The 15,639-nt window shown below is 34.4% G+C and overlaps 1 protein-coding gene across 5 annotated transcripts in view; it reads left to right on the top strand.

Moving 5' to 3' along the window:
• Positions 1 to 15,639, top strand: part of TDRD3 (tudor domain containing 3) — a 164,641-nt gene that overhangs the window by 115,623 nt on the left and 33,379 nt on the right. For all 5 annotated transcript variants that reach the window (XM_032837007.1, XM_032837008.1, XM_032837006.1 and 2 more), the window contains 2 exons: positions 6,747 to 7,597; positions 12,865 to 12,990. In XM_032837007.1, coding sequence (XP_032692898.1) covers positions 6,747 to 7,597; positions 12,865 to 12,990 — 977 coding nt within the window. The remainder of the gene's footprint in view (positions 1 to 6,746; positions 7,598 to 12,864; positions 12,991 to 15,639) is intronic.

Genomic DNA, 15,639 nt, shown 5'->3' with positions numbered 1-15,639 from the left:
CTTTGCATGCCTTTTGAGTATGACTGGAGAAGGGACATCTTTGCAGGTGTATCAAGGGTGCGTGTTATGTGTTTTCTCAGAGTTCTCATATTTATTCATTTATAGCAGCAGTGATTTTATGCTTCACACCCCCCTCTTTTCTCATTGACTTTTCTTTCTTTTTTTAAAGGGGATTTGAGATACTAAAGGATTAATTCTGTGAACACTGAGTATTATAAATAGGTTTATTTGTGAGATTAGCCTTAAGCTTAATGTGTGTCACAATTATGAAAGAATATCATGAGAATAAAAAAAACTATATCTTTGAATAATGAAAGAAAAATGCCATGTCAGATTACCAGTGTTCATTTTTGTGTCCTTTTATTCTGGGATTTGCTGGGGGTTTTGTTTTTTGTTTATTTTTTAGATTTTATTTCTTTATTTGATAGATAGGGAGAACCAGAGAGTCTAAGTGGAGGGAATGGTAGAGGGAGAAGGAGAAGCATGGAGCCCGGTGATGGGGCTTGATCCTAGGACCTGGGATCACGACTCGAGCCAAAAACAGACACTCAACCAACTGAGCCACCCAGGGGTTCCTGGGATTTGCTGTTTTTATACAGCATAATGGACATCAATTTTGGGGTATTGATATATATATATATATATATCCTTTCCCCCCTTGAAATTAATAATTAGTGGTAATTATGTTTTTATCTAAAATTCTGCCTGCAGGGATTTTTTCAGGGACACATTATGAGGCAAGTTTCAGCCCAGGACTTCTATGTGTGGTGTTGCTTCTTGGATTACTCTTCTTGACTTTCATTGTATTGCTTCTCATTCTTTAGGGTGCAGCCAAAGCACACTTCTTCACAGAACTTTTCCTCCTAAATTGGTATACTCCTACTCCTCCCAGTTTTATATAGAGGTCTATATATTTCCCTCTTAGTCATTATCACAATTTTAAACTGTTATTAGTTTACTTATTTGTTGTCTGCTGCTTCCCGTTATACCTAAAGCAACACAGGATAGAGAGATTATGAGTCTTACCACTGGTTTGTATAAAGTGACTAGAACAGTGTTGATGCTTTTCCAGAGTCCATGCTCACCTAACTATAGTATAGAATAACTGAATGAAGAAAATATGTAGATAGCATTATTCCAATTTTAAAAGGTCACACAGTTGCTCCGTGGTAGGACTGGGATTTAATTCCAATTGTCAGTCTAATTCCAAAGACCTCATCCGGACCATGAGAAAGACAATTTCACAACTACTTCCTAATTGATTCTTCACCATAATCTTGTAATAATTATAATTATCCACACTTTCCAGATGAAGAAACTGGGGCTCTTTGTGACTTTGTCAAAGACGCATCACTCAGAATGAACTTGTTTGGCTTGAGCTCAGTGTTTTTATGTTGTGCAGTGTTTCTCTGTAATCACTGAACTCGATCTCTGTCCCAATGTGCTTTGATGCAAACCTTTCTTACAGATAGTATATTTTTCTTTATCAGTGTTGCCCCCTTAGCTGAGCCCAGGTGACATTGTTAAACAGGTAATGATTTTGAACTTAGAAGCTATCCCATTCCCATTGTTTTTAGTAACTGTATCTTTCCTTTAAAATACTTACTGAATACCATTTGTTTGACTATATTACAGCTAGTTACTAGAAAAAACAATGCCGAGTAAGACTTACACTCCACCCTCATTTTGGTTAATACATAATAATATTTCAAGTACCTTCTGGGGCGCCTGGGTGGCTCAGTGGGTTAAAGCCTCTGCCTTCGGCTCAGGTCATGATCCCAGGGTCCTGGGATTGAGCCCCGCATGGGGCTCTCTGCTCAGCAGGGAGCCTGCTTCCCTTCCTCTTTCTCTGCCTGCCTCTCTGCCTACTTGTGATCTATCACACAAATAAATAAATAAAATCTTTAAAAAATTTTTTAAAAAAAAGTACCTTCCTAAAAAAAAAAAAAAAAAAAGAACATGGAATGTCAAAATGAATGAGATGCCTCTGGGCATGGAAAATGGGAAGATGGCCTTGATATATAGTTGATTTAAAAAGTATACAGCAGCTGTTGAGATGTGCATGAGTCTGCTTTTTTTGCTTAAAAATAAATGAAATATGCATAGATATGTCTGTATGAATTATATAAAAAGGAAGAATAACCTCTGAAAATGTTATATTGGCTATCCCTAGAGGTGGGCTTGGGTAGGCAGAAGGTAGTCCTTTCATTCTATTTGTATTTCTTATGATAGGATTATGAGTGATTTTTTTACTTTTTAAAGTGTTTCTTAGCATTTTTTAATATAGAAAAATTTCAAAGGGTGTATAAGAGAATTTTATTTGGAGAATGTTTATAATATTTTAAGTGAAAAACAGTATTAGAGTAAGATTTTGATTTTCTGATCTATCTGAATTTTCTCTATAATATGATTTTTTATAATTTGACAGTGAAGTTTTTACTAAAGCATTCTTTCTGCCCTGTTTTCAACAACAACAACAAAAAGAAGCACAAAGGAAAAAATAAATAAATCAAGGGAAGGATCTAACGAGAGGTAGGGGTTGGAAGTAGGGGAGATGTGTAAATAGAGAAGCAACTTATTATCCAAGTATTTAAATTTGTTTGCATTAATATAATGCTAATAATAATCATAATAGTAACAGTGACAGCTCACATTTACTGCATCCTTATTAAAGCCAGGTATTGTCCTAAGTACTTTGCATATATTAATTAGTTAATCCTCTGTTATCCCTGTCTTAAAGAGGGGGCTCTGAAAAGTTATCTCTTGTTGAAGATTACAAAACTATTACCTGTCCAAGCTGCGTTATAACCTATGCAGCCCTTCTCCAGAGGTTGTACCTGACACACTGCTGTCTCTGTCAGTTTGTGAGATTCCAGATACCAGTCCAACTCTTAATAAGGGTTTTAGGTTTTTTCTGCATTGATAAAAGACTTAAAATTTTAGGTCAGGATTCTGGTAGTATCCAAATTTTCCTAGTATCCAGACTTATTTTTTCAGCCCATCAGGGATTGGGAAAAAGCCTTTGTGATTTCTGCATCTCACCAGAAGTGAACAGATGTAGGGGATAAAATTGTAGCCAACACATTGGTTGCATTCTGTTTTGTTTCTCTGGGCAGGCAGCTTGGCATAGTGGGAAATAGTGGCTTCAGGTAGAATTGAGTTTAAATTCTGGCATCAATGTTCTCTAGCTTCTAGCCTTCTTTGTTTCTTTATTTGGAAAATAAAGATAATATTGCTCTTCAGGGTGAATATGAGAATTACATGAAATAATATAGGCAAAAGACCTTCAGAGTAGAGTCAGGCACGTAGTAAAATCTTAATAAATATTAAGTCGCTTCTGGTAGATATCTCAGAATAAGTTGAAGAATCATCAGGAAACAAAATATACCAGATTTTTAACTATAAAATTCAGGTACAGTTAATACTGGAAAATGAATATTCGGTGGGGAAGTATTAATATTTTAAGATGCCCGATTAATTCAGCACATTCCTATATACAAACCCAAATAATTTGTGGCGATTAGTAAATTCATTTTTAATGACCCTTACATTTCAAATCATGAGAATGTAAAACATTGTAATCAATTATCTTAAAAACATACATTAGAAACTAATGGTCTGGTGTGATAGGAAAATTTTATCAGAAGTCAGACTAAACTCATACAGCAATCTTTTGTTAGTTTCTTCATTTAAGCTTTTATCCCTTTGCTCTTTTAGGGGCTCCTGGCTGGTTCAGTCAGTGGGGTATGTGACTCTCCATCTGAGGGTAATGAGTTCAAGCCTCACACTGGGTGAGGAGTCCACTTTAAAAAAAAAAAAAAAAGAGGGTATCATGTTGATCTTTTAGATGTTTTCACATTTTTGTCCATTTTTTTATGAATTTTTCCATTGTTTTTGCTAATCTCCCCCTTTTTTCTCCTATTTAAAATCTACTGTTACCAATTTCTATATATGTTTCTGTTTCATGTTTCTTCTTCAGGTCATTAAAAAAAAAAAAAACCTGCATTTTATCCCACTGCCTATATAGAAAAATATCTCAGTATATTTATTACTAGAGTGGCATGTGGTGTTGAGTAGTATTTTGGGTGGTTTGAAATCATCATGCCTTCTGAAGAAGTGTGGCAGAGAGCAATTAGATTCTGAGTGGAGAACTATGGAGATTTATTTCTGTTTGATTTTTGGGCTATTTCTTTATTTAAAATCAAATTTTCCACAATTTAGTAATTGAGCATATTCTGTTATTTATTTAATAGGTTAGCTCAGCTCACTTTGAAAATACTTACTTTGTACCTCACTTCATTACATAACACCCTAAGAAAAGATACTGGATTTAAGCGCATTCAAGAATAATGAAACATTTAAGGACCTTCCTTTCTTGACTTACTGTTATTCTTTTTTTGAAAAAAAATGGTTATATGTGAAAACTGTGTTCTTTTAAAAGTACAGTTGTATTTTCTGCCTTATTAAAATAAGTTTATTTCTAAGAGCGATTTTTATTTTAAACAATAATTTTCTGTAGGAATTCTTCTCTCACTATTATTATCTCAGCATAATAAAGTATATTCAAAATTAGTAAATTACTTTTTTATTCTGTAATCTAATGTACATCATCAAATAAATATGGAAATCTTGTCCTTTTTTTTTCCTTTTAGAAGAATTGAAATCAAACTCTCCCACACCTACATTCTGTATACATGATTGTTCATTGTTTTTTTTTGTTTTTTTGGTTTTTTTTTATATACATGATTATCCAGATTCCTATCTGTAATCCAGGATACTTAGTTGCTCTCGTGATGACCTAAGTTATTTGTACTTCCTGACCATCATAGATATTGGTGGCCCTAATTGGAATAACTTAAAAATTGATTCCTAAACATAGCAGTTCTAAAATTCATTCTTCTCAAATATCTATTCAAACCTAATTGACAGCAAATAAAATACCTTCATATTTTACTCATTTTGGAGGCTGAAAATTTCCTTCAGTGCACTCTGCAAGGGACCTCTCTCTGTTACATAAATCTTAACATCTTGAGACTACTATGAGGACTATTGATAATGTATATAAAGGCCGGTGTGTGGTGCCTAATACATAGCAGATAGTCAGCAAGAGGCAACTGCTGTTTTTATTCTCTAAGAATGACTGGAATAAATGCCAGTACATGCTTTCTGCTGAAAATGCTCATTTGTGTCCTACTTATGTTCACTCTTCTTGCCTCCCTCAATTATCATTCTTGGATAGTAGTGCTAGCAGAAACTAAAGGTGGCCATTTTTCTTCTCTCTAAAGAAAAATATAATATTGACTGCAGTGGTTAAAAATAAGATACTTATGTTATATTTATAAAGCAGATCTTGAGAAAGGGTGATTTTTAAAAATTATCTCTGTAAATAGTCTTGGCTACTCTTTGAGGCCTTACATATTTGAAAAAATATGTATTCTTTGTCAAAATTAATGGGTGATTTGGCTGGGTATAGAATTGTACTTAGGAAATAATTTTCCTTTAATTTCAAAGACATGTAAAGCCTATTAGATTGGCTTTGGCTTCCAGTGGTTGTATTGAGAAATTTCTTGCCATTTTGAGTCTTTATCTTTAGTCTGTGACTTACTTTGTCACTCAGGAGCTTTTAAGGGTCTTCTCTTTTTCCTGTCATTTGAGACATTTTACCTGGTACCCTTTGCCTTCAGTGGGTGTTTGAAAATGTATGGAAACAGTTTTGGACGTCAGTGTGACTAGGGAGGATGCTTTGGGATTTAGTGCCTGGATATGAGAAAGGTTAATTTTCTTTAAAAGCAGGAAAGCGTCTCACTCAAAATGTCCGTAGGCCACTGTTGAGAAATACTGTAACCTTTGTATATGACAAGAGAAACAAGACATGTACACCAAAGGCCAGTCAATATGTTTGGTAATGAGGTTGTAAACATGCTGTGTGAAACAATGAAGAAAGTATAAATGACAAGTTACAGATTGAAGTAGAATAAAAATCACTACGTGAAATATAGACAGTAAATTATCCATTAGTATGTATTTACTATGTTACTGCTTTGGGTTACTAGTTGGACATTATCTGCACTATTGTGCTTACTCATATTTTTGACATTTTTTTCTGTATTTCCAAGTATTACCTGCTCTTAATTACTTTGATAAGTCAAAAAAATTATTTATTCTTTTCTATGGTAGGATATCTATTTGTAATCTGAACACGTAACAATTCCAGATCCAGACAGAGTTGACGAGTAACATTTTTGCAGGGGCTAGAACTTGACAGACAATGATAGCATTATGTATTTAAATTGAAGTGGAATTTGGGAAAGAGTTGAGCAATAGTTGTACAGTTTCATAGCAGCTTCTTAGCAGTTTGCAATTCTGTTTCATTAATGTCTTGGAAAATGAATTACCAGAATAGCATATATAGTTAGCTATATTACAAGAATGCAAACATTCAAGGACAAAGATTGATTCCTTCTAGATTTCCACCATTGTCTCATAGTTCACATCATTGTTTTACTTCACTGATGCAGCTAGCCGGCCACATTAGTGAAAACTGTAAATTAGAAATACATTAGGAATACAGAACTTGAAGGAAGCAGAGAGGGATTAAGATAATGAGGTGGGGAGGTAGTGGAAGATGGTAGAATAAGTAGCTTGATAATTCATATTAGCATAACAATTGTTAGATATTTTTAAATAATCCAGTTCTAATGCAGAGCCTTCATTTAATACATATATAATAAACTTTTATTTTTCAGAACCTAAATCACAGCTGCAGCAGCTTCATCAGGGACAACACAGATTGTCAAATACTGAGCAAAATGGAGTAAGAGATAATAATCAACCAAGATATCTTCCTCGAAATGATACCAGACAGCCAAGAAATGAGAAACCTCCTCGTTTTCAAAGAGACACCCAAAATTCAAAGTCAGTTTTAGAAGGCAGTGGATTACCTAGAAACAGAGGTTCTGAAAGACCGAGTACTTCTTCAGGATCTGAAGTATGGGCTGAAGAGAGAATCAAGTGTGATAGACCCTATTCCAGATATGACAGAACTAAAGATACTTCATACCCTATAAGTTCTCAGCACAGTGATGGTGCTTTCAAAAAAAGGGATAACTCTATGCAAAGCAGATCAGGAAAAGGTCCATCCTATTCAGAGGCAAAAGAAAATCCACTTCCTCAAGAATCCACTGATTATAATAATCAAAAACGTGGGAAAAGAGAAAACCAAACAGCAAATCTTGATCATTTTTATGACAGGAAACCACGAACAATAACTAATGAAACTTTCAGTGGTGTAAAAATTGAAAAACATTTTAATGTAAATACTGATTTCCAGAATCCTGTCCGAACTAATAGTTTCATTGGTGTTGCAAATGGAGAGACAGACATGCCACTGAAGGGCCGGCGAGTAGGACCTATTAAGCCAACAGGACCCATCACAGCTACGCCCTATGATGATAAAGTGTTTTACAGTAGTGGGCCCAAAAGAAGATCTGGGCCTATTAAACCAGAAAAAGTACTGGAATCATCTATTCCTATGGAGTATGCAAAATTGTGGAAACCCGGAGACGAATGTTTTGCACTTTACTGGGAAGACAACAAGGTATGCATGCACTGAAGTTATCATATACTAATACTACTAAATGTCACATTCCAGTGAGAGTATAGAAGGCCATGCTTTGGGACTGTGAGTTTTGTTCTATGGCTATAACTGTTTAAAGTCTTTGAAAGATTTATAGATAGGTAATTTATAAAAGGAAAAATAAAATATTTAAAATTTTTTGAATGGTTAGGGAGAATCGGTCTCAAAATTTGGTTAGGTAAGGTTTGATTTTAGATTGTATATCAGAACAGTATTTAAAAGTAATTAAGTGAAGTTGATCAGTTACTTCATTTATCATCAACTGAACTATCAATGTTTACTTTTCTTTCTAATAAAGTTATACTGATACACAAGGAAGAAAATGAGTTGAGTGACACAAAGTTAAATTCTGCATTTCATTTTTAAATTGAAGAAAATATGCAATTGGCCTACTTAAAAAAATAACGGGAAGGTTAATTATTTAGCTAACATTAATGATAATTATTAAGCCAATAATTTAAACATTCTTTAGTTCTGTGTTATATGCTGGCTACAGTAGAAAGCAAGAAATCATGGAGAAAGGGAAGGGAAAGACAGATACTAAGTCAAGAAGGAATACAGTGGAGCAGATAAGAGTCTGGCTGAGAGGGATAACACCAATAGGGAACAGGAGGGGAAAGAGGAAAGAGGGACCCTCAGAGAGAAGGACCTTTGCATGTGTTTTCCCTTCTGCCCAACATCCTCTTCTACCAACTATTTTTCTTGTTCTTGAGGCTTGGCTCCAAGATCAATTCCTGGAGAAGCCTTCTTCACCCTGCCCCTTCCTCCTTCCATCACTGTTGTCTTTCTCAATCAGTGCCTTGTTCACTTTCTAAAATTTACCACAGTATGTAAGTATTTTTAGTTTTGGTTCTAGGATTGATAAGCTCTTTCTCTTACCGTAATTTTCAGTTTCTTGGAGGCAGGGCTATGTCTGTCTAGTTTTCCTCTGCAGCCCTGCTTCTCCCACAATGGAGGGATTTCATAATTACTTGTACACCCTGTAATTAGTTAATTCTGAAGGGGGCACTTATAATGGAAAAAAGGGAGATTCGTAGGGAACTGGACATATCAGCAAGATCATAGTAAAACACAAAAAAGAGGAGTTATAGTGTGAGAGAGCTGGGTGGATGTGAGGATTAAGTTAAAGAAAAAAATATTTGAAATAAATATTTCATAGGTAGAGTAGTTTCAGTTGATAAGGTAAGGCTGTGCCCATGAGTATTTGTGTTTGGCTAAAAGGAGTAGTGGAGGCAGTTAACTGTAGTTTTCAGGGAACTGAAATTCAGGCTAGGGAATGTGGTTAGATCTTTTAAAAGGATGCAGTTGGGCCAGAGATCAGGAACTAGGGCCTCTTGTGTTCAGTGACTGATGAAGCATAAGCAGGGTGTTTGGTATTTCCCAATGACAGCAAGGAGAAGGGTACAGGGTGGTATAACTAGATGGCGTAGTCATGCAAGGTTTTTGTATGAATGTGGGGTTGCATCTGTCTAGAAGCAGCATCTCTACTGTTGAGTTTGTATTCAAGGCTAGAAGGAGAGGAGGAGACAGCACTAGCATGTCGTCATTGCCGCCGCCGCCTCCTCCTCCTCCTTCTCCTCCTCCTCCTCTTGTCCCTTCTTCTTCAAGAAAAGCAGAAGCCATTCCAGAAATACCCCCAGACAATCTCATTGGTTGGAACTATTTCACTGGCTCTTCCCTTGCTGTTAGGAAGGCCTGGAAAGCAAGTACAGGTGATCTTCACCACCCAGACTCTTACTCTTACAACTCAGGCCGCTCACTTTCCAACATACAGGAACTATTTGATTTAGGTAGTGGGAGACTATTTATGTTCAGCTATTTCTCCCTCTTGGTAAAGGCAAGTAAAGGTAAAGTAGTTGGAACTTAGCGTTGGTTGATAGAGCTAATGGTATCTGTCTTAGAGGGAGTGGCTACTTGTGTCAGTTCTTCTGTGAAAGTTTGATTAAGCTGAGAATGGACAAATTTTTTTTGTATTGGACAATGTAAGATTATTGGTGATCTTGATGAGCAGAGGGAGTAAATGGAGTTCCAAGTTCAGTAACTTTTGAAAGGGTTAGTATATGACTCATGCTTTCTGTTGAAATCGCACAAAGATCATGCCCTAGTAGTAAGTGCAAAACTAATACAAACAAGCCATTCAAAGCCTAAAACCAGCGATTTACAGGCTCAAGGATATCTATTTGTACTCTGTCTGCTGCCAAAAGAAAATATACTATTCTTTTTGTGAAAAATAATATTTTCTAGAACCTCTTCTGTATTTCATCTGCAGTGTGTGGTATCCTATAAAAAATTAGGAGGTGTGGTTAAAAATGCAGAGAGAGAAAATGAATGAGAAGTAAACAATAGAGAATAATAACAGACCTACATAGACTCAGATATTAGACTCAACAGATAAGTTCTTCAACAAATATTGAGTAAACTGTAATTGAGTAGCTGCTAAGGGTCAGGTACTTGGGACATATCAGATAGTTCTGACTATGCTATTACCCTAATTTCTTCAAATACATGATAAAATTATTAATAAAGCTTTAGTTTTAACTAGTTACCTCAACAATTCAAATAATACTGAATTCATCTGTTGCCTTTTCTAAATATATTTAATATAATGGCATGTAGTTTGTGAAAGAGAGTAGCTAACAATTCCCAAAATGTTTTGATCTTTTAGAGTATTCTTAGAGTAATTGGATGATCTAGGGTGACTATTTTGGTTTTAACTGGATGTGTACTTTTAGAGTGAGCGACTGTGGGCTCTCTAAAATTACACCCTTAAACAAATAATATTCACCCTCTGAAAGAGATGGGATTACTTGTCTTCTGAAAACACCTAATTTAAAAGATAGCTTTTAAATGTTTTGTCAAGAATAATCAGTTTTCCAATTTTCTAACCAGAGACCAACCAAGACAAAGATTTAAGAAAGACATGAGTTATAACTGTTGTTAAGAAACTGTAATCTTAATTGCATTGTAGTGCAATATTGAGGATAATCAACTAATTAGTATAATCTGCCATTTAAAAAGTTTCTCACAGTATCTTGCCTTCTCTCAACCTTTATTTCCATAAAAGGATTTGAGAATTTGGGACAATTCTCCTTCTCTCTCCACTGTCATAATTAGTTAAGTTTTTCTGACCTCTCAACTGGAATACTGTACCAACCTCCAAAATGGTTTTCTTGTCTTAAACCTTATTCTTCTTCAATTTGTCATTGAAACTATTATCACTGATTCTGGTCTTATACCATGTTATTTTCTAGTTAAAATCTGTCACCTGTGAAACAATCTAGCCTATAGCATGCATACAAATCCCCATCTGCTGGCCCTTATCTTCTTGTCCCATCTGATTTCCTATTGGTTGGCCCTTCTCACATCATGCCATAATTAACTCTAAACTTTTTCCAGTTTCCTGTACTCGTCTCCATATTTTATGTCTCATTAACTTTCTGTGGAAGTCCCTCCTCAATTTTTTTACTTAGCTAAACCTTCTTCATCCTTGAAGACTATAGCCATTGTCATCTGCTCTAGCAAGTTCTTCCCAAACTCCTCAGCCTTATTAAGTGCAGTATTACTGCACCATTAATACAGTGCAGTCCATGTTATATAGAAGGCATTTTTTTCCACAGGTTGTTTTTATTAGACTTTAAGCTTCTAAAAGGATGTCAACTTATTTGTTTTCCTCGGATATAACTCTTGTTTGTTGAACTTACCAGAACTGACATAATTATCTGAGAAGCTTACAATTGAAGCATAGGTCCAGAAATACAGCAATTCACAGATCACGGAAGTGTGAGGTTAAGAAATAAAGGAGGGATAGATAGATGTGAACATATATCAAGAACTCTAATATAAGAAAAATTCCAAAGGAAAGGAAGGGAGAGGAAAGGGGACAGGAGGGGAAGGGGGCGGAGGAGGGAAGGGGAGGGGAAAGAAGGAGGGAAGGGAAAAGAAAGGGAAAGAAAAAAGGAAGGAAGGAAGGAAGGAAGGGAAAAAAAGAAAAAGAAAGAAAGAAAAGAAAAATCCCAGCATGGTGTCTCTAAACTTGCCAGCATCCAGACCTAGGAAAGAAACACTATAGGTTAATTTAATAACCTTTGTGATGTTAATCAGTAAAAACAGGTATTTTTTTCCCTGGTATAGTCAGGATAATGTATTTTAGGATGTAGACAATAAGAATTTGTGTTGTCTTTAACATTTTCTATTTTGGTGAGCTTGTGAAGAGATACTGTTAGAGTAGGTAGTGTTATAATAAGGGCACCCAACTGCCATAGTTTGAAAGAAATAGTCCTTAAAAGTAAATAGTTTTTTGTTTTCATTTCCTCTTCACTAAGCAACATTCAGACCTATAATTTGGGTTCTGAGTGGGTTGACCTGTGGTAGTTAATTGACCTACTTCTAGTTACCTTAACAGAAAAAAATTTGATTGTTATTGTAATGTAAATCAGTTCCTTGTGAGTTTGTTAATGTGAATTAGTTCCCAGAGCCAAATTACATTAGGTAAACTGATAAAATAAAGTAGTCTGGTCTTGCAGTATGTCCAATCCTGTAAATCCTGGATCTAAGTAATGTGATTACTCCTTATCTGATATCCCTACTTCACCCCCAGCTGCCTGCAGCGACTGTGGCAGTGAGCCTTTTTCTTTGAGATTTATTTTTGTAGTGTATTTCTGTTTGTTACATAAATTGCTCCATAGTTATATTTTCTGATCAGGACTAAGAATTGTCTTACTAATGTTGTCAAAGGGCTTCACTGGCTAACAACAAAACATAACACTAGTTCTTTTTATACCCATTAACATGTGAATATTCTCTACTGACCCTCTTTCTTCTGTCCTGAAATCTTACTAATGTCAGAACTCCTATGGCTGAGAGAATTTCTTTCCTTTTTTTATACAACTTATGATTATCTAAAGGTAAGTTTTCTTTCTTAAAAATATTATTCCCTTAAAAATTTTCTTTCAAGTATTATGTATTTGAAAGTTGCTTAGAGAGTAGATCCTAAAAGTTTTCAAGAAAAAAAAGCTTTGTAACTGTGTGTGGTGATGGACTTTAACTAAACTTACTATGGTAATCATTTCACAATATATATGTATTTCACTAAAAATTAATCTTAAAAAATGAGCTTTCAAAAAAATGCACATTGTATTGTAACACTTTGAGTATTTACATTTCCATCAAATATTGCCTTTGTAGACAATATCGATTGTCATATTTAAAACTGGTTTTTGTCTCCTCAGTTTTACAGAGCAGAAGTCGAAGCTCTCCATTCTTCAGGTATGACAGCGGTTGTTAAATTCATTGATTATGGAAACTATGAAGAGGTGCTACTAAGCAACGTCAGGCCCATTCAGACAGAGGCATGGGTACGTGATCCAAATTCTGTACGGAGGCATAAGCTATTTTGAAGAAAATGCGTAGCTCTAAAAGATTAGTCATAGCAATAAAAAAATTTGCCAGTGGAAAAAAATATTTTGAATTTGCTTGAAACTGGCTACTCCCAAAATAAAATTCTAACTGATTGCCCTGAATTACAATAAAAGTGAATGCGTTGGAATTAACTTTTCTTGTGTAATGCTTTGTTATATTATGCTTTGGAAATAGGTGCCCTTTTTTACGTTTGCAAGTTTTTGTGCATATTTTGTTCCTTCCTAGCTTGTTCCTTTAAATTTGACTAAATTATGTGCAGCAGTTGTCAGATTTAAATCCCTGTTGGATACATGTATATTCTTTATTTTTTTAGTTACATACCAAATTAAGAAAAACACTTTAAATTATACATAAAGTCATGCTGCATGTACTACATATATATTTACATATGTGTATGTACAGATTGACTATAGTATCTGTTTAATAATTATTTGATTTTGTTGCCCAGTGTATGTCAAAGTTCTGTGATAATTTTGATGATGTAATTTAGAACTATTGGCCTCATGGGAGTCTATTTCATATAAGGACTTATGTGACTTTGTATAGGTAGAGTCTCAGCTACATTTCAAGAAAATCAGGAGGGTAAGGCATATTAAAATTAGTTTCATACAGTTTTTTTTTTTAATTTCCCTTCTCTAATTTATAGGTAGCTGTTAATAAACTTGCCGTTAGAAGTCTAATTTGTTTCTGTTTCTCTAAAATATCAAAATATACTATGAAATTGTATTATTCAGACATTAGCCTTATCATTGAAATATGTAGTGTCTTCTCATTTGCTGACTTTAGTTTAGTTTTGGTCTTCTTACATTTTTTTTGTCACCACCTCAGTGTCACCTACCCCTACCCTATCCCTTCTCCTCAAGAGAAATAAAACAACAACAGAAAGCCTAGTACCAGTAATTATGCTTTGGGCCATGGAACTTTATTCTTTACCTTTTTATTCTAGAAAAACTATCATTTTCTAGATAATTTATCATTTCATATTTTATAATATATTACTAATGTTTCATATATTTAATTAAGAGATCTTTCTCCTCACTCTCATTGTCTAAAGTTTAGACACTTTTTCTCTAAAAGACTGAAATACCATCAGTACTTAATTTATGTCTTTCTTTTGTTGGGGAAACTTGACATAACCGTATCTTTGCCCTTCTGATTCTCATATGACTGGCTATTTTCTTTCTCTTTTTTCCATTAATACCTCTTAATCTTATTTTGATGGTAAAAATTATTTATTAAGTCTATTTCTAGAAGATGAGTCCGGGTTTGGTGTTCGTAATGTGCTTTCAAATGGGTTTAACTATTACAGTCAAAGAGTCAAAATAGAGTTTTTACCTTTAGTTTTTTTTTTTTTTAATTTTTTAAAGGATTTGATAAGAGATTGATTTTATTCTTTTCTCCCTAGAGAAAAATTTTGCTTCCTTACTTTACCTCTTTTCTACTTCCTTTTTCTGTTTCAGGGTGGCCATAACTGATAAGCACATTTGTCATTCCTCACTGTATCTCTTCCATTCAAAGGTGTTTGGTACTGAGTGATAATTTTCTTTCTACAGTCAGTGGCTTTGCCTTTCCCTGCCTTGATAGTCTTTATTGCTTTGTCATTGATTTTAAGTCCATGTAAATTTAGTTGGACAATAATTTTATCAGATGTCACAGCCCATGTAGCGATTCTGAACCACAGCAATGCTTTCATATTCTTTCTACCCATTTGTGAATATTCATCTATGCTTTATTCCATTTTTTTACCAATTTACTTTTTTGCAGTCAGCTTAAAAATCTTGTAAAATGCTTGAAGTATTTTACAGAAAGAAGCAGGATAGAATCACTAAATCTTTTGAAGATTTTGGTATTTTTCTCTCCTGTGATTGTTGATATTTTATGATTTTGTGTAAATTAACATAGCAGATATTTTTGCATCATAAACATTCTTGGGGGGGACAAGATCATTCTTCTTCATCTGCTTGAATAACTGACTTAGTTTGTAGAAGCATCTCCTTGATATGCAGATGATGTCACCATCATCTTCATTCATCTCCATTTTTAAAAAAATACATATGTGCATATATCCATAAAAAGCCCCTGAAGAAAAAGAGTGCATGCAGTTGTCAATACATTTAATGTAGAATTAGCGTTGTGTTCTCCTGGCCTCTGAGAGTATTAATGTTGGGGTCTATGAGCACTTTCTCTTTGTGACAAGTTTTAAATTAATCAAAAGCAAATATTCACTAAATCAATAAGAAGAAAATGCTAATAGACAAGTCCTACTAGAAAAATTAAAGGGCTGCAAAGGTACAGTGAAGTTTTTAGAAGCCTTAACACAGTTGTTCACTCACACCATGGATTGTGTAATTTTTAATTTTTAACTCTTGCACTATTTTTAATTGTGGTATTATATTGTATCTTTTATTAAAGTGTTTGTTTGTTATTGGTGTAAGATTTTGGAAGAACCTCATTTTCCTAAATGTAGCAATGATCATTCATTGAAGAGTTTTCTAATAGTTTGCTGGAAAAACAACCCCAAAACTTGCATATAAACCAAAAGCTTTTATAGAAATCAGTTGCCTGTATTGTCTCTTAAAGGCGTA

This window comes from Lontra canadensis, unplaced genomic scaffold (assembly GCF_010015895.1).
Source record: "Lontra canadensis isolate GAN:19392208 unplaced genomic scaffold, GSC_riverotter_1.0 scaffold95, whole genome shotgun sequence".
Taxonomy (NCBI): domain Eukaryota; kingdom Metazoa; phylum Chordata; class Mammalia; order Carnivora; family Mustelidae; genus Lontra; species Lontra canadensis.
The sequence above is the reverse complement of the archived record's forward strand: the minus strand, read 5'-3'. Positions and strand labels throughout refer to the sequence as shown.